The following is an 18126-nucleotide window of genomic DNA, read 5'->3' as shown; positions in this document are numbered from 1 at the left end:
CACCTGCACCAACATTCTGAAGTTGGTCAGTCAAGGCTCTCGGTGTTAAGTCTACTACTGTAATTCCTTATGCCTCCCCAAATGGACTGAGGTATAAAAGAAATCTCCTTTTACCCAGCAAGCCAATAAGAGCATTTCCCAAAAATAGTTTTGTCTTGGAAGACAGAAGAATAGCAGGACTTCCGAAAGCATACAAGCTGAGGAGTTAGACAGCATTTAAGATTTTGATTCTAACAAAAGTAAAACCACTTTGTAGATTCCTTTGGCTGCCCCAGAGGAAGGGGTCATTTTATCCCTGGTTTCTTTTCAAGGCTTTAGGGTTTGTTTTTTTTTTTTCTTAGTCTGTCATGTATAAATTTAGTCCCCAGTGAGGTGTGATGATGGAGCCATGGTACTGGCAGATGACAAAGAGTTAGTGGATTATTCTAACTGGGGGGACGGGCTGGCATTTCCACCTTACATGAGGTCAGCCTCTCAAAACCTCTTACAGTCAAAATGGAGCTCTGGCCTTTCTGAGTGATGCTTTATTCAGTGACAAGGCCAACCCATCAGACAAACTAGGTAACCAGGGGAAAAAATTATTAGCTACCTCTTTTAATTGGGAACATTTCACTTCCTCTGTGACATTCTGAGAAAAGCAATCATTTTGCAAGAAATGTCCCTAAGGTCCTCCAAATAGTCCATCTGCTTCCTTCCCATCTGGATCGAAGTAGGCCTAAGGCAAAAAGTAACTAACTAGTCTTCCCTGGAAGGATTACTAGTTACCTGCTGAATACTGAAATCCCAGGGATAAACAATTTCTCTTAGTTCCTTCTCACTTATCCCATCAGCTTGTTACCAGAGATAAAAAATAAGTAACTCAAAAACCTGATTTGGACTTTTCTCTTCCTGGCACCCGATTTTGGGCTCCAGGGCTACAAACAGTGAAATGGCCTCAAGGCAGCAGTAGGAGCCAGAAGGAGGAGCTATCACAACAGCAGGCAGGAATTGTCCATCAAATAGACGAGTGGCTCCAAAATTATGGAGAGCTGCCTGCAGGGGACATTCTCACCATCCCTGTCCCCCTCCGGTTCCCATTCGGTTAAATTTTCTCACTGTTTTTTTTTAGCCTAGAGAAGCCTGGACAGCCTTCTCCATTCTTACTCATTCCTAACAAGCCAGGCAAAAGCTGCCCACAGTGGGGAGGGCAGAAGAGCATCTGAGATGTGGGAAGGGCATGGGAGTAAGTTTCCTCATTAAAAAAAAAAAAAAAAAAAAAAAAAGGATGAAGAACCATCTCAACCTTCAGAGTCACTGCCAGTGTCACCATCTTGATCCACACAGTGGCTCACTGAAGAACCTCCTAGTCCTTCTCTGGGGTCAAGGCACCAGCTAAGGGTAGTAGTCCCTGAGCTCCTGAGTATATTTAATTTGGAAAAACAGAACAAAACAATGGGAAAACAAAGTAGGAATGGGTAATGATGTTCCTGAGCTACAATTAAGAAATGAAACCAGTTATTCATTATTGTTCGTATGAAGGGGGGGTGGGGACACACAGTGGAAACTCCCTTGCATCTCTGTGATGGTGCATGAAGCTCTATGTAGGGAGTCAGTGCCATGGGTTTGGATACAGGGTTTTGTTGAGTATAGGTTAACAAGAGGAGAGGATGAAAATGACCAATGTGAGGCTATGGGACCATGCAGGCATCAATAAACATCAGATCAGCAGGGGAAACAGCAAAGCAGAACGCTTGGATTCACAGGTTCTCAAGTTGTGGTAAAGGAGCCTGGGCCAGGACGTGCTGAAAATCCATTTACCAATGCATTCATTACTTTTTCCAGGCTGGGAAAGCTCTCCCCCAGGGCGCCACCCCCGTGTTTCATTCCATCCCCCAGCCAAATGGTTTTATTGGCCAGGGGCACAGGCATATCTTTCACAATTTCCCTCTAGGTTTGCAAAAAGTGGAAAAAGTTATGCCTGTACCAAATTCTTAGCACTACTCTAACTCGTGGCCAAAACTGTGCTGCTGGGAATGTTCTGAAAATTTGTCGAAAGTAGTAATGTTCCTACGGATTAGATTCCTGAACCCAAAAACGTGGCTTTCTTAAAACTTTGGTCTTTAACTGTTTTCCTTAGTTTGATAACCACTGGGGTGCAGGGAGACTTCTAGAGGAAGGGAGCTTAAGAACCTCATCAAAGGAAATTTTAGCTTGCAACTGTTCTGGAGTTCTTAAAGTAAGTGCCAGCTACCCTATGGTAGAAATGTGGTACCTGCAGAGGAGAAGTCAATATGGGTTTGATGACTTGTAATGAAATGATGCTTTTACTTTTTTTTTTTTTTAAAGATTTATTTATTTATTCAGAAAGAGAGAGAGGCAGAGACACAGGCAGAGGGAGAAGCAGGCTCCATGCAGGGAGTGCAATGTGGGACCCGATCCCGGGTCTCCAGGATCACACCCCCGGACTGTAGGCGGCGCTAAACCGCTGCACCACGGGGGCTGCCCAATTCTTTTACTTTTTTAAGGAAATTTCTAAAACAAGGAGTAATGGTGATCTGAAATATTCTTTAAAGTAGTAACTACAGGGGTGCCTGGGTGGCTTAGTCATTTAAGTGGCTGACTCTTGGTTTCAGCTCAGGTCATGATCTCAGGGTCATGGGATTGAGCCCCCAGTAAGGTTCCGTGCTGAGTGCAGAGTCTGCTTGAGATTCTCTCCCTCTCCCTTTGGCCCTCTCCTTGCTCACTCATCTCTTTCACTCTCTCTAAAATAAAATAAATAAATAAAATCTTAAAGTAGCAACTACAATCTAGCAATTTTCTCATTACTAGGAGATAATGCACTTTGTTGGTCTGTGTGTGCACCTGTTACCTATACACTCTTGCTGTTACAATATACCTGGTTCTCCAGCTGGTACGTATCCTGAGTAAGAGTTATTTATGTCTAATATCAGGCATCTCCAAATGCTTTACGTGTGTGTCTATGTACGCGTATGTTCACATGCGTGTGTGTGAATACCGAGAGAATGAGCTTAACGGGGAACTGAAGCTCAGTGATGAACTTGTGAGTTTACGGTAGTGTTTTTGGTTTGTGTTAAGCATCTACTGAAAGAAAATCTGAAAATAAAGCTGAACACGTCATGGTCCAGTCATTACTGGTGAGCCATCTCTGACATAGAGCTCTCTACACAGAGCTGCGCTCTGAAGGGATGTTGCTCTTTTACTACCTAATTGAGGGAAAAAAATGCTTCTCCCTAAAAGAACCAACAAGAAATGTAGGAAGGAGAGCTCCCAGTAGCTCACACAACAGGACGTCTGACCCTGAATAAAGAGCACAATGCTGGCCCAAACAACCTGCAGCATCCTGACTCCACTGTGGTGCCTTGCGCCAAGCACAGCAATTAAAAGGCCCAAATGAAAATGGAAGATTTGACTGAAAGGGGAAAAACGAAAGTTTTGTGAAATAAAATACTGCCCGTTGAAATGCCAACTGATGCTCTAATTCCCTAACACATTCCCTGGATCAGCCTCGCACTGCCTTCGGTCCTGGTGCTTTTACACCCTGTGTCATGGGGACGCCGACACTGCCCCGGAGCAGAGGACACTTACCCTGAGGGCCATCTCTCTCTCTACGATGCTGTCTTCCAGGGAGAACATCTCAGACACGGGTCTCTCCTTCACAGGCTCTTTTTTGACCCGCTCCTTTACGCTTGTCAGGTCGGGTTCAGAGATGGACGGGCCCAGGGAAGGCCCAGCCACTGCCAGCTGGTCAGCGCGGGAGACGCTGATGGCCTTGGCTGGCCCGTGTCTCAGGACCCTGGCCCTGGCCATGGCAGGAGGCAGGCTGACCTGGTCTTGCCGTAGCGCCCCATTGCTAACACTTTTCCTTGGGCCAGGGTACTCGGGTGGGGGTTTGTTTGGGATTCGGGCCAAGGCCGCCTGCAGCTGGGCACTGTACCCCATCTTCTCCCGGAGCACAGGGATCTGGGGCACCGATCCCGGGACCTCCTCCTCCTCCTCCTCGCTCTCACTGCTGTGGATCAGCATGGTGGCATCGGAGAAAGTCTTCTTGTGGTGGTAATGGGGAAGCTGGTGGGCCTCGTGGCTCCCTGGTACCTCCTCAGGTGGCCCCTGCTCCCGGAGCGTGTTTCGGCGGGCCATGGGGATATTGAGTGACTTCAAGGTCATGGCTTCCATGCCCCGCACCATGCTGCTCATCACCTCCAGGCTGTGGCGCTTATTCACTGCGCCGTGGTGCTTGGTGGCCGTGAGGGGCTCGCTCACCTCCTGGAGAGACTGGTGCACCACCGGGGAGCTGTCCTCCTGGAAGGTCTTCACGGACAGCTGCACTTTGCGGGTCACCAGGTCGGGGCTACTGCCGCTGACGTACTTGTGGCGGTGGCTGGCGAGGTCTGGGGTGCTGGTGGCAGGGCGCGGCCGTGGGTAAGGGGGTGGCGGCCTGAAGAGATAGTTTTTGAGCATATGAGCCGTGTTGTAGTTCTGGGTGCCTTGGAGCTGCATGTTGGCCAACTCTGGCGTGCTCACCGTGTGGGAGATGGCACTTGCCCCCGGCTTGCTCGGCACCGAGTTATTCTTTGGGTTTATTTGGTCAGATGGACTGACAAGTTTGTGACCATAGCCTCCCTGTGGCCCATAAGGGACAGTGTAGGGGTGCCTCTCCCGCATCTCGGGCTGGCTGTACACCAGATCCTCCGGCTGGTTGTAGGCATGCGTATTGATGATGTTGAGGTTTCGCAGAGACTGGCTCTGGCTGTCGGCGTGCAGGACCCCCCTCTTCATCTGCCGCATGACTGTCTCATAATCGGGGGTAGGCCGGTAAGATGGCACGATGATGGCGCTGTGCCGGTGGCTAGGGATGTAGTCAGCCCGCATGATGTCACTCCCTGGGATACTGAGATTGGAGGACACAGGAGAAGCCTGGATGAAACTCTGGGAGCAGCTGAGGGAGTTGACGCTGTGAACACTACACACGCTGCCATTGGTAACGGTGCCATTTAAATAATTTAAATCCAGACTGTTGTGAGAGTTGTAATACAAGGCTTCTTCATTCCCGTGGAAAATGCTGTCTATAAGAAGTCAAACAAAGGCACGTGAGCCTCCACATCATCCTGCTCCAATTAAGTTCATCCTCACACTCATGCGCATGATTTTTAGAAGTCATTAAAAGTGAAATTCTGTGGTCTCCACCCACATATTCCATGAAAAAACTAGTAACTCTTGGGTGAGAGGCCAACATACAGAAGGAACACTTTAAAGCATACTAAAAAGAAAAAGGGAATCTAATCAAAGAACGGTATGTACACCTTTGGAATAGTTATCACCTGGGACAGTTCTTGACTTTGCCATGAGCTTTGAAATTAGGCACCATCGATGGCCCTCACGATGGGTAAACCTGTCTCCTTGTCCAGCAAGGACTGGAACATTTGGGCCAGGAGGCCAAGAACTTTACCAGGGCAGCAGATTTGAAGTTACGGAGCACCTGCAGCTTCTGTTCTGACTGCAGTGGGGAAAGGTCCCCTTACCCGAGGGAATGCTGAGCATTCATAAAGACACAAGTGATGCAGTCAGGATGGCAGCATGCATGGCTAGCCTGTTCTGAGCAGCAACCAGAGGAGGGCAAACCCAGAATCAGGAGTTCTTTTAGCCACTGCCTAAAACTCTCCCCTAGAATCGGTTTCATCACTGAGGTCAATTCACATTAAAATTAATGATAGTTTAAGGAGGTACCTACAGAGATATAAAGTAGATTTCTGACGTCAGGCCCATTCTGGGTGTCCAGGGTTCCTTTAACACTAATGCTCATCCACGCACGCACGCGCACGTGCACGCATACGCAGCCCTAGGAAGGCAACCTCTTGCCAAAACACTGTTTTTGGTGGGCAAAGTACATTCATTTTCATACTCAGATTCAAGCACGGACAAAGTAGAAGAGGACATAGCAGAAAGGCAAACAAAACAAAACACCCCCACCAACCAGAAAAGGTGAATGAAAACACTCGGCTGCCTGAAGAGGAGTTTGGCACAGGCCAGACGGGCTGAGCTAGATAAGAGAAACTGGCAAAACACAGAGACGAAGGTGCCCACTCATCCACCTCTAGTGGGATCTGGTGCTTTCCCACAGAAGCTGGGCAATTTTGCCAGTCTGCTTGTAAAAAAAGTAGTGTTTTATTAGATAGTCTTGATTATCTTCATTTCCATACCCACACTCTGACAGTACAGACAGATTCAAGATAGCCAGCATATGGTAACGCGGAAACTAATTATCCACCTAACATATTGTCAACATCTAAGTTTAATATCATTCCTTTCTGGAGATGTAGTTAATGTAACGATGCACTGGCTCAGGTGTCATGATACCAATTTTCATCTCTAAGCTCCTCCACTATCCTGGATCCTCTGGATTCTTTCTGTATCTGTGAAATGGAACAACAGTACCTATCGCATGGGTTTATTTTGAGGATTAAATGAAACAATACGTGGCAAGTGCTCAGCACTGTGTTTAGGGAGAGGAGTTGCTCTATAAATGTTCATTGTTATCACTGTAATCATTATTATTGGAATGGATTTTTCTCCCACGTTTTGCATGGGAGTGTTTGGCGAGAAAAAGAGTAATGAGATTTTGTTTACTGGGAGGCAAGAACAAGGGCACTAACAACTAGCAAGCAACAGATAAAAAAGAGGAGTAGAGATGACCTGTGCCCTTCTGTTAGTATTCTGGATGCCTGTATCCCCTGTCACCATGAGAGCCCAACTGCTACAAGCTTTCTGACACCGGCAGTGAGGGTGAAGACTATTCCATTGGGCTGACTGCCCCTCTCCCTTCTCCAAGCCCACTTACCAGAGGCAGGAGAAAAGGAACTTGCTCACTGCTTTCTCCCAACTCCCCTGGCAGCCAATCCTGGAAAAATTTTTCTCTTAGGGGCAAATAACATTCTGTGCCTTGCATAAATTGAAGCTGCTGCCTGCTGTCATTCAGACAATGACAAAATCAAGACAAAAGTTATCATTGTCATCTAAAAAAAAAAATCACCTTTACTGCTTATAGGGTGCTCAATTTTTCATCTTAGGAAGGAAGGGAAAAAGGCAAGCTGTGGTTACCTTGTGAAGTGTGAGTTTCCGAGTAGTGCTCGCCACACTGGACGTGCATGGGAGGCAAGATGTACGGCTGCTGTCGGGGCTGAAACAGAGAACATGACAAAGGTGGGAAGGACGTGGCATGAGTGTCCGGGGTCTCTTGCAGGGAACCAGCCCACCACTCACCCACATCTACAGGGAGGCGCTGTGTGGCTGCTCTGCCCGTCTGCCCTTGATCCCTCCCTCTTTGACTCATCTGTACCCCCATCCTCTCCTAAGTTTAGGCCTGGAGAAACAGGAAGTGAGGGGTGCGGAGGCTGGTTCAAGGCAAGAAAGATAAAGAGGCTACAACGAACACATCATCTATTTCCTGATACACTTGCAAAACTCCCAATGCCTTATTTAAAGGAGTAACTCAGAACATGGATATTATTATGTTCTTCCTAAGAAATAATGACAACATGGAGGGGGAACTCTTTCATTCTATTCAAAACTGGCTGTACCTATGAACCTTGTTAACAGCACCACCATCGACTTCCAATAGGGATAAGGGTAGTGTGAAGCTCGGTCCACTTGCAAATTTATATAAAAATCTGAAAAGTGAGCCACAACAAGTGTGCTGTTCTCAAGAGCAATTATTGCCCCTTCCATTGTAGAAGCCAATATGGAAAGGCCTTGCTGGCAATCTGGTTCAATCATCTACTCTCCTGCCCTCCTCTTCAGTGAAGAATCTTTTCCAAGAGATTCTTAAAGATGGCATTTAGCCTCAATCTGATTAACTTCCTACTGTAGGCAAGGGTAAACTTTCAGAGGGGGAAAAAATGCGTACATAGGATCAATATTTATGAGCCATCAAAGGAAATATGATTAGTTGCTAATGTGGTCTAGGGCAAGACACTGAACCTTAGTAGGTCTCAGCTTCTTGTCAAATCACAAACAATATCCAATTTATTTATATATTCGGGCTCCAGCTGAGAGCCTGTTTGAAGAAAAAGCTTTGACACTAAAAAAGTCTTTTAAAAACTTTAACCTTGTAAACCACGAAACAGGTTTTCTTATATTTCTATTTGATTATTTCGAAATTAGCCTTATAGATATTGGTTTAAATGTTACTTTAGGAAAGAAGTTGAGATCAAGCCTAAAAACTCAAAGTCAGCAGGGGTCACACTTTCTTGTATCCCCCAGTACAAGAAGAGCTCTCTCCACAATTTGAAGCTGGGTAAATAACTCATCTACCATGTTCTCGGCAACAAATAATGCTTACACATCAAAAGGGCATATAAAGAAGGTAATGAAGACAAGGGATCCAAAAATTAAAGAGTCAAGAGAGAAGAAATAAAGAACTGAAATTAATCTGAGAAAGTAGTTCTTGGTACCAAGGAAAAGGTGCTATTATCAGCTTTTCTAAATATTCCCAAAATCTCCCTTTGGCTGGTTTTTGAATTACAATTTTAAAATATTTTTCCTCTTCTTGGTAATACATAACTCAACTCAATTTTTCCAGAGTGGGGACAGCTGGCTTGAGGCTTGAAACAGACAGACAGACACATAGACACACACACACAGTGGGGCGGGATTCATAGGAGGTAACAGAAATACATGGTAAGGCGAAGTTGAGTCTCTGCCTTCTCTTGCCCTTATTAAAAAAAAAAAAATCCAGGAAGTACCTGTTTATGAATTGGCGTAAGTGTACAGCAAAGGACAAAACAACAAACCCTCCAAATACCACTTCAGGATATAACTTATTCCACATATGTATATATATGTATATACTCCATTTATATAATATAATGCATATCATTCTATTTCTTTCCAGAACTGCTAATATAGAAACGAGTGTGATGCCAAAACACAGGCAGCAGAAGGGCAAGAGAAAACTGCAGGACCGGTTATCAGTAAGGAAGCCAGAACAAGACCCCATCACTCATTCCAAGGAACTCGTGGTGAATTGGTTTAACCCTAAAGGGTACGGGAAAGAGGGACACCCTGACTTTGGCTTCCTGCAGATTTTCTTCATCCAGATAGAATAGGAAAGCCTCTTTATCTTCTCTAGATGAGTAGGATGAGATCTAATCACAAGACAGCCTTAAAATACTTTGCCCTTGTGCTGTTGTTTCATGGACATAAGTGAAAAATTATCTCCCTAATGAAGACATGTAGACTCTAAAGAAAAAAAAATAATACAAAGGAGAAGTATAAAGAGACCAGCGCTATGAACAAATCTATTAATGCCTCAAGTAAAAAGACCAAAGTGACCCTCTAGATCTCCAAGGCAAGGGCCACTTGTGAAATATTTTGCATGATACCGAGATTAATAATATGCATGGAGGTACTCAGGAATGTGATGACGTAATGGTGAAACTCAAGAATTCGAAGAGTTCATTCTCTATGTATTTTCCAGAAAAAAAAAAAAAAAATCCTCAAGACTTTCCTTTTAAAAGATGAGTTGAAGATATGCTATAGGGCACACATTGTATATGAGGAAAAATTCAATTTCATTCTATCAACTCGAAGGAAATGCTCACCTAGAAAATTTTAAAGGTCACGTGTTTATTTTGGTTTTGTGTCACACATCAGAACCTCAAATAGAAGAATTATGATTTAAAACAAGTAGATAATTTAAAGGAAGCCAATTCTCCTGCATCTTTCTATGATATCATTCTTAAGTAATCCTCAAAATAAAACACAGCTTAAGACAGGACATATGTATAGAAATTAGAGTTGTGTTTCCTTATTCAGAAAAGGAGCAGATTTTTTTTTTTAAACTAATGTTAGACAGCAAAGTAGATTGATTTACTAGGTCAATTATCTTGACCTTAAGATTAGAAAATGGGCAATTAATCTTCCCCACTGAATACCCTACCTGAAACTGTCAATTAAACTCATTCAATTCTGGTTCATTTAAAAAGCACTTTCATTCTTTTCTTTCTTTCTTTTTTTTTAAGAGAGGGGAAAGGGGAAGGGTGAGGGGAGGGGCCAAGGGAGAAAGAGAATCTTAAATAGGTTCCACACCCAGCACAGAGCCTGATGTGGTGCTGGATCTCACAACCCTGAGATCATGACCTGAGCCAAATCAAGAGTCGGACACTTGGGCAGCCCGGGTGGCTCAGCGGTTTAGTGCTGCCTTCAGCCCAGGGTGTGATCCTGGAGACCCCGGATAGAGTCCCATTTCGGGCTCCCTGTGTGGAGCCTGCTTCTCCCTCTGCCTATGTCTCTGCCTCTCTCTCTCTCTGTGTGTCTCTCATGAATAAATAAATATTTAAAAAAAAAAGAGTCGGACACTTAACTGACTGTGCCACCCAAGCTCCCCTAAAAAGCATTTTCTGATTAGTTTATTAAGCTCTATCTATGGGCAGTGAATACAAACGAATTTGTGGAGCTTGTAACTTTAGACATGTCTGTATGTAACAACCAGAAACAGTGAGTAATAAAACCAAGATGAGCAAGTGGATGAAAACACACACATTAGGTTGCATGCTGAAGAAACATGGTCTCATTGGCTCTAAGACATACTCTTAAAGGGATGAACCCAGAGCCACACATTGAGAAGTGATGGCCATGGATGGGCACAAGGATGTCCCACACGATGGGACATGGACAGGACGTGGATGTTCAACCACACTTGCTTGGCAGACTGATGCTCTTCTGTGTTCTCATCAGACCTTTAACTGGTCATGATGCCTAAGGATGTCTCCTCTCAAATGAGCAACAAAAGGATACTCCATCCCCAACAGTCAGACCACTTGATAACTGAAGGCTTTATACATACCAGAGAGGATCGGCTCCAGGTGGGCTGGCGTCTGATGGGGGGTGGAGAATTTGATTGTCTACATGAGAAGTTAAAAAAATGAAAATGGTCATTATATTTATCAGACATAAAAGAACCAGACAGACAAGAGAGGGGAATAAGAGGAGGGGAAAGAGACAAGATAGGTAAGTAATTTATAGCAGAACATAAACATTTATTTCTGAATGATGAGACTATGCTATGAAAAGTTTTGATTGCCTTTTTTATTCTCTTCCTTATTTCCAAAAGTTTGGAGCATATGGTCCTTAGAAAATAAGTTTTATAGCAGGATAAGAAAAGAAAGATTATGAGAGGAAGAAAGCAAGACTGAAAAATATCACTGTTATTACACGGGTTTTTAAGAATCATACCCTTTATATCTTTTTGTGTGTGTAATATCTTTCATAATGAAAAACGGCAAGTAGAAAAAAATACTTTTTAAAATGTTGCCAGTCAAATGAAATCCAGAGTGGATTAAGTAAGTCTAAGTAAGAGCATATAAAGGTCTTTTTGAATTAAGACAACACCGATTACAAATATTTATCTAATCAGATCCTTTCCAGACTGAGAATGAATGTGATTTTTTTTTTTTAACAGAGAGATAAACATGTGTGGGGACTGGGAGTAGGTTTTATCAAACTCTGGAGGACTGAAATCAAAGGTGCCTTTGAGAAATGGGTCCTGAATTCCAGAGCAACATTTTCCCTAGTCCTCAGTGAGATCACAAAAAGACAAAAACAAACAAAAAACCCAGGACATGTTGAGTTCATCAAGCTAGAATTCTCCAATTCAAAGCACTCTCCTTAATCTGAGAGTTCATCTTTCCTACCTTTTTTAGTGATAGGACATCTTATGAAGTGATGGAAACAGTGCAGTAATGTTGGATGTTTTTTAAACAACTGGCCAAATACATTATAAGACCTAGTTACAGGTTTTATAATATTATTGTAAGACCTGCGATTTTTCTTCTCTCAAGAAATATGGGAACCATTCCCTGGAGCTATATGGGAAGATGACAAGCAACAGCTCTGTGTGCAAAAAATAAAAATAAAAATCAGTGACAGTCTTTTAAGGTCAGGGTGTGGAGACCTCTAGAGAAGGATGCTGTGAAGATGATGCTAGATTCATAAAACTCCAGGGGGTTATCCCAGGCCTTAATGCAGCCTGCACTGAGATTCTGAATTTGTTGTGTATATGGAGTACGCTGGTGTACATCTTAGAGAATCCAGGTTCTTATCAGATAAGAGGTTGGGAATCTCCCATACCTGGTTAAGAACAGGAGAAGAATGATTACTGCAGAAATAGAAAACACAATTTCCTTAGCTTTCCATTTAATATAGGATGTTCACTAATATTAGAAGACCTCAAAATAAAAACACGTGGAAAATTTTATGACAAATCCACTTGCTGAGAAATGGTCAAACCAGAAGACCACAGTAAAATCCATGTGTTGGAACAGTTTTGTTTTAATTCGCCCTCCAGAAGTCAACCATAGAGTCCCTGTTCATGTCAAAGACACCCCCACGAATCAAAGGCAACAGCAGGGCAGACCCGCACAGAAGTGATCTATAGGGAATCTGTTCAAAAGAACGGCATGTGTGTGTGTATGTGTGTGTGTGTGTGTGTGCACGTGCACACGCACATCTGTACAGTTATGGCTGTTTGATTTGCCACTCCCTCATCACTGCCCTTCTAAATTTACATTTGCAAACTTTGCGGGCAGACCGGATACTATCGCCTATCTTTTTAGACTCCAACAGTGACCAATCGCAATGACTGGCTTGAAAGAGCCTCCATCGTGTAGAGAAGAAAGTGTGTCAGGAGCTGAAGCTCCAGTTCTAAAGCAGCCGCAGTTTTCAGCAGGAACTGCTCTGGGACAATACTCTCACACTCTTGGATGTGTCCACTGGGGGAACGGAAAAGCAGTTCCTCTCTTGCATGTCTATCCCCGAATTCTTTGAAACACAATTAAGCACCTTGGGCGCCCCACCTGCCGAATGCACTTTGCTGAGGGACGTCTTTTGAAGGCAACCAAAATAAAGGCAATGATAGCGTGAGGCCCAGCTACTCTACATCCAAGGTCAGGTCACATTTAAGTTCCTGTATCAGACTCCCTTTATCATCTTTATTTCCAAATTAAATTTAAAAAACACACATGGACTTGTGACATCTATTAGCGTCTTCCAAGTCTTCCTGTAATTACCCCGGCCTCTCATTTACAGGCAGATGACATGACCCAGAAGCACACGCAGGGTTAGCCAACTGTGTAAGAGAAACAGGGCTGAGGATGACAGAAGCTTCTTTTCTTTCAAGTTGGCTTGCCACTCTGTTACACACTTCTGAACCGACTCCGCATCTGACACGAAGGGGCACCCTGGCAAATTGGGAACGGCTCGGCTCCTCCAAACTCATAGCAGAGGATGGAAAGGCACTAATATGGGCCAACCCGTCCAGGTAGTCAAGCACTCAGTCAATTTGTGAATTATTTTCTCTCCAGGCATATGCACTGCACCAGACAGTCTTCATCATTAAAGTTCTTTCACTCCTGCCTGGATGCAGCTTACTCCTTTAACTTCCGAGAGGAAGGAGGGGAAATAGAGCAAGTGGAAAGAGCAATCTAGGACACCCCTGAGGCACATCCCTCAAGCCACGGAGCAAAGAGTGCACGAAATATTTACTTACTCAGTGCAGATTTTGTTTTGTTTGTAAAATTTGTGTCGCGTAGCAAACAACCGAGAGATGTACTTGGCATTTTCAATATCATCCTTGGAAAATAAGAGATGGGGAAAAAATAAACATTGGTTTGACTCTATATGCATCTACCTAGGATTCTTCTGAATGGGCCCACATCCCTCCCTCCTGTCAGGCAGAGCAGCAAATATCTATGATGCTCATCTATGGCGAGCATGGCTAGGAAGCCTCCCACCACTGATGCAGACAATCCATCAGTTAAAGAGTAAGGCACTGGGCTTACACTGATGAGCTGGCGTGTCTTTACACAATTCCAAACCAACTGCTTTAAAAATAAAGAAATGAATGAAGACAGAGCATGGGATGACCATTGAGAGGCAGGGAGGTGAAGCAACAGCCTTGGCTCTCAAGGGGGCGCTCGACAGAAGGGTGATCACTCAGTTTACTTCGGGTTAGGTTTGGGCTATGATGGGGAAGGAAATTCAGGTCAGCCGGCAAAAGAAAGTGCTGGGCAATATCATAGGGGGGTTACTGGATGCGCAGGCTGTAACTTAAGAGCTGAGGAACGTGGCATGCCAGACATGTGATCCACCACAAACACAGCAGGTGGAGGAACCCAAATCCCAGAGTCCAAACTCAACTTGGAAACCTGGCATTTTGAACAGGAAACTACCACCATTACCCAGAAATGAGTAATGACAGCACCGGGCGAGTGTTGGATACTTATCAGTTCAAGAGAACATTTATTCTCTCGCCGTGTGGAGTGCAAGGAAAGGATATCGTGTATTGAGAAATCAAAAAGCAAGCTGCCTGTCGGCCCTGCCCCTGTCTTTCTATTTTGCTTACCGTGTGAAAGAGGGCAGTCTCTTCTTTGTTGATGAGCTCCACTAGAATAGTAGACTTGTTGTGAGTGATATTCCCGATATCATTCCACCTGGTCAAAAGATAGGCAACTGGGTTTGCCAAAGAAGTTCTGTAGGAGGGTCATCTGCTACTGGTGAGTCTCATTTGACAATGTATGATTTTAACTGTAGTTTTAAAAGCCAAATATTCCTTCTTTCCAAGCAAAAAAGTAAAACACAACTTGCATGGACTTAAATACCTAAAAATGCTGTATATGTATAACCTACATCTAGATATTGCTGTTCATAAGGCACCGTTGCCTTTATGACTAGTTAGGGGGAAAATGTTCAAGGATCTTTTGCCTTGTTTTTCACATTTCCAAACTGCAAAGCATTTCCCATGATCCCTGCTTTTAATGATGGAAAGTATTTTAAAGTCATGTGCTTCTAGGAATCTAGGCCAACGTATCCACATAGATTCTGTGTTGCGGTGTACACTACAGATGGATTATGCCACCAAGAACAAGTGCCCAAGGGATGTTTAATGTGCCCACATTTTTGTGATCTACACACACAAATTTCCTTCTCTTTCCTCATAAAGACCACAGCTAAAATGAGACATACAAAATAACCACCAGACAAGGGAAGGTAAGCTACTGTGTCCCATTCTACTTGGAGTCAATTTAGAATGGGACACAGTAGCTTACCTTCCCTTGTCTGATGGTTATTTTGTATGTCAATTTTTAACCATCTCTTACTACTGCCTTCCTTCATTCTGTGCCCAGTCTATAATGCCCTGCCCACTGCCTCTTCATGCCAACATTATACTTCCCTATCCTCCACCTAGATGATTTCTTTAAGACCCAGCTCAGAAGTCACCTTCTCTCTCTTCCCCGTCCCTAACCACTCACATGGCAGGAAAGAATCTGGTATAGTCCTCTGTTGAGCACCACATGGTATTATAATTGTTTACTTCTGTGACTCGATCCCCAACTAAGGCAAAGGAGGGCATAGGCCTCATGCCTAGAGATTCTGCTTTCTTCACCTCTGTACTCCATACACTTGAGCCAAGTACCTGGCATGCAGCATGCAATAAATGTTTGCTGAAAGAATTAAAAATAATAATATTGCCTTCCATCTGTATAGAGTACGGTTTCTTTACTACCTCTCTAAGATGCTATTTTTGTTCCTACTTTAGAGCTGAGACCATTTAGGCACAAATGAGAACAGGACATAGCCACGTTCACTCTGCTCATCAGAGACACCGGAGTTCTATACCTGGGGCTTCCAGGCTTTCCTCCAGTCACCTTTCCATTACTCCCAACACCAACTGTGTTTACAGACATCTGCTGGAGCCATACTCTCTACTGGTGCTCAGCACAGCTGCCTGCTGACTTATAATTCCATCAGATTACATCTACACAGACTGGTAGCTACATGTTCCTCAGTGAAGGTCTCTACAGATAAGAGATATTTGGTTTCCTCGTGCTCCATTCCTTCAAATCAACTGCCACAACTCTGGATAGTTTCCTCACTCAACAATGTGACTTCACTTAGGGGGATCCTTACCATGACATTATGGTAGCAGTCAATTCCCATCCTATAGGGCTGTCAAGGTAAGTGCTGAAGAGGTGTGGAAAGAGCTCCTAAGGAACTGAACCAAACCATGAGTGGCTTATCATCAGCAGAGTTTCAAATGGCTATTTCCTTCTATTTAACCTCCATAGCTGGAGATGTAAGACTTGTCTACTTCTCTAGGTTCAAGGAGAATATGAAGAATTGATTTAGCTATGGAGAACTATGTGGGACAAAATAATGCCTGGACAGCTTTAAACGAACATACAAATTTGTAGTTACAACTCTTAAAATGTACAGACTGTACTTGACTAATTTATAATTTGCTATAGGTATATGGAATTGACTATGTCCAGATGTAAAAAAGTTTATTCTGCAGTCACAAAGATCTCTCTCTCCCCTCTCCTGCTCCAATAATGTCTCCATTCAAAGAGCAGAAGAAAAATCAATGGACAAAAATAATGGCAGGATAGGGACCTAGAGGGTGAAAGGGCTGATTAGGAAGCTTTTGGTGGGAGACCATTTGCAAAATGGCCTGCATCGACTACTGATCCTGGGAGTACACAGCTGGACAAGATCCACTTCCAGAAGGTAGACTTTGCTTTGCCTCTAAGAGCTGTCTTGGATGATCTACCATAGGTGCACAGCTCTGCCCATGGACTGCACGCGCAGAAAAGCTGTTCTTCAAATAAATAATTGGCCATATCACCCTTGTAAATGAAGGCAAGCATGCAGTCTTCGAGATCGTTGATGCGATGGAGACAACTATGGGCACCAACCCCAGCCAGCTCATTGACATGCAATGAGGGAAACGCTTTGCCAAATCCTGAAATTGGTTCTCTCGTGTTAAACGAAGAGGGTTTAAAATGCAAAATAATAATAGTTTTTAAAAGTACCCAAATCCTTTAGTTCATAATAGCAAATTCACTGCTTTTCAAAATGCACTTTCCCAAATATAAATGATATATTTAAAATAAAAACTAGTCCACAGTCTTCTAGCACCTGTGGTCAGGCAGAGGGTGACGGAAAATGGGAAGAAGCCAGCCTGGATTTAATGACTGGTCATGAATAATGTGGGCAGAGGGAACCAGCAGGACTGGCTGGACGGCCTGCTTCCAACCAGACTCACAGAGTTTAGCACCATTCTTTGGGCTCTGCAGGGGTCAAGAGCACCTTTCCTGGAGTCAAGTGGAAAGAAGGAGCTTCCTCTGACCCCCAGCCCCCAACCAGGCCTCCAGGGAAAGAAGATGCATCTCTCCACAACTGCTCAAATCTCACAGTGGGCCCCTCTTATCTGAGTTGAGAAAAGCTCAACTCTGATCACAGCCTGGCTCTTAACTCACTGAGATTAACTGTCAGACTCAGTGGGCTTTTCTAGAATCCCTCAAGGGAGAAAAAGGGGAAAGAGACAAAGAGGACTACCTGTATATTACCGCTTGTCTTCCAATTCTGTTTCTCACGAAAATCCCCATAAAGAAAATGCCCAGGTGCACACTGTTTCCATGATTGTCCTGCATGAGATCAACAGAAGGATGGCGTGACCAAACAGATCGCCAGCAGTCCAGCAGAGCCGAGAGCCCAGGCTGGATCCCACCCATGCGGGCCATACCCTGTTTCCAGCCCGTGGACAAATGGATCACAGGCAGCATTGGGGCAACAGGCAATGCGGCCCTGAAGGGACTCACCTCCCCTGCACATCCCAGTGGACTATATACATACATATATTTTTTTCTTTTATCTCAATTTGTCACAACACATTTCCTGTCCAAGTGAGAATTTTAGGATTTTCTCAGATTTGTTGGCAGTGTTAAGAGTTTCTCTTTCATGAACCTCTATTAATAATATCTTTGCCACTTTGGGTTTTTTTAAATCAAAATTGTACATGTATGTAGTTGGATTAGGTATGCATGTCATATGTGTGCGTTTATATGTGGCCGCTGTTTGCAGGATTGAACATATCCTTTGGAGCCTGTTTAAAAGAGGTCAACAGCAGACCCAGCCCTGCCATTTCCTCTCCCCAGAGCCACCAACTTCCACTACTTAACACCCTTATGAGTGTTTATTTGCATCCACTGTGCTTGGTCTTTCGATTTATAACCTCATGGTCCTCGGTCCTGGGATACTTTCTTCAATTTCCTCTGTTTACCTCCTGGAACTCCC

The 18126-nt window shown here is 44.0% G+C and overlaps 1 protein-coding gene across 3 annotated transcripts in view; it reads right to left on the bottom strand.

Annotated features, from left to right (window-relative positions):
* PTPN14 (protein tyrosine phosphatase non-receptor type 14) overlaps positions 1–18126 on the bottom strand; it is a 180134-nt gene that overhangs the window by 25170 nt on the left and 136838 nt on the right. For all 3 annotated transcript variants that reach the window (XM_077902127.1, XM_077902125.1, XM_077902126.1), the window contains exons 8-13: positions 17389–17477; positions 14396–14483; positions 13541–13623; positions 10841–10898; positions 7096–7174; positions 3586–5063 (exon numbers count right to left, since the gene is read on the bottom strand). In XM_077902127.1, coding sequence (XP_077758253.1) covers positions 3586–5063; positions 7096–7174; positions 10841–10898; positions 13541–13623; positions 14396–14483; positions 17389–17477 — 1875 coding nt within the window. The remainder of the gene's footprint in view (positions 1–3585; positions 5064–7095; positions 7175–10840; positions 10899–13540; positions 13624–14395; positions 14484–17388; positions 17478–18126) is intronic.

This window comes from Canis aureus, chromosome 6 (genome assembly GCF_053574225.1).
Source record: "Canis aureus isolate CA01 chromosome 6, VMU_Caureus_v.1.0, whole genome shotgun sequence".
Lineage (NCBI taxonomy): Eukaryota > Metazoa > Chordata > Mammalia > Carnivora > Canidae > Canis > Canis aureus.
The sequence above is the reverse complement of the archived record's forward strand: the minus strand, read 5'-3'. Positions and strand labels throughout refer to the sequence as shown.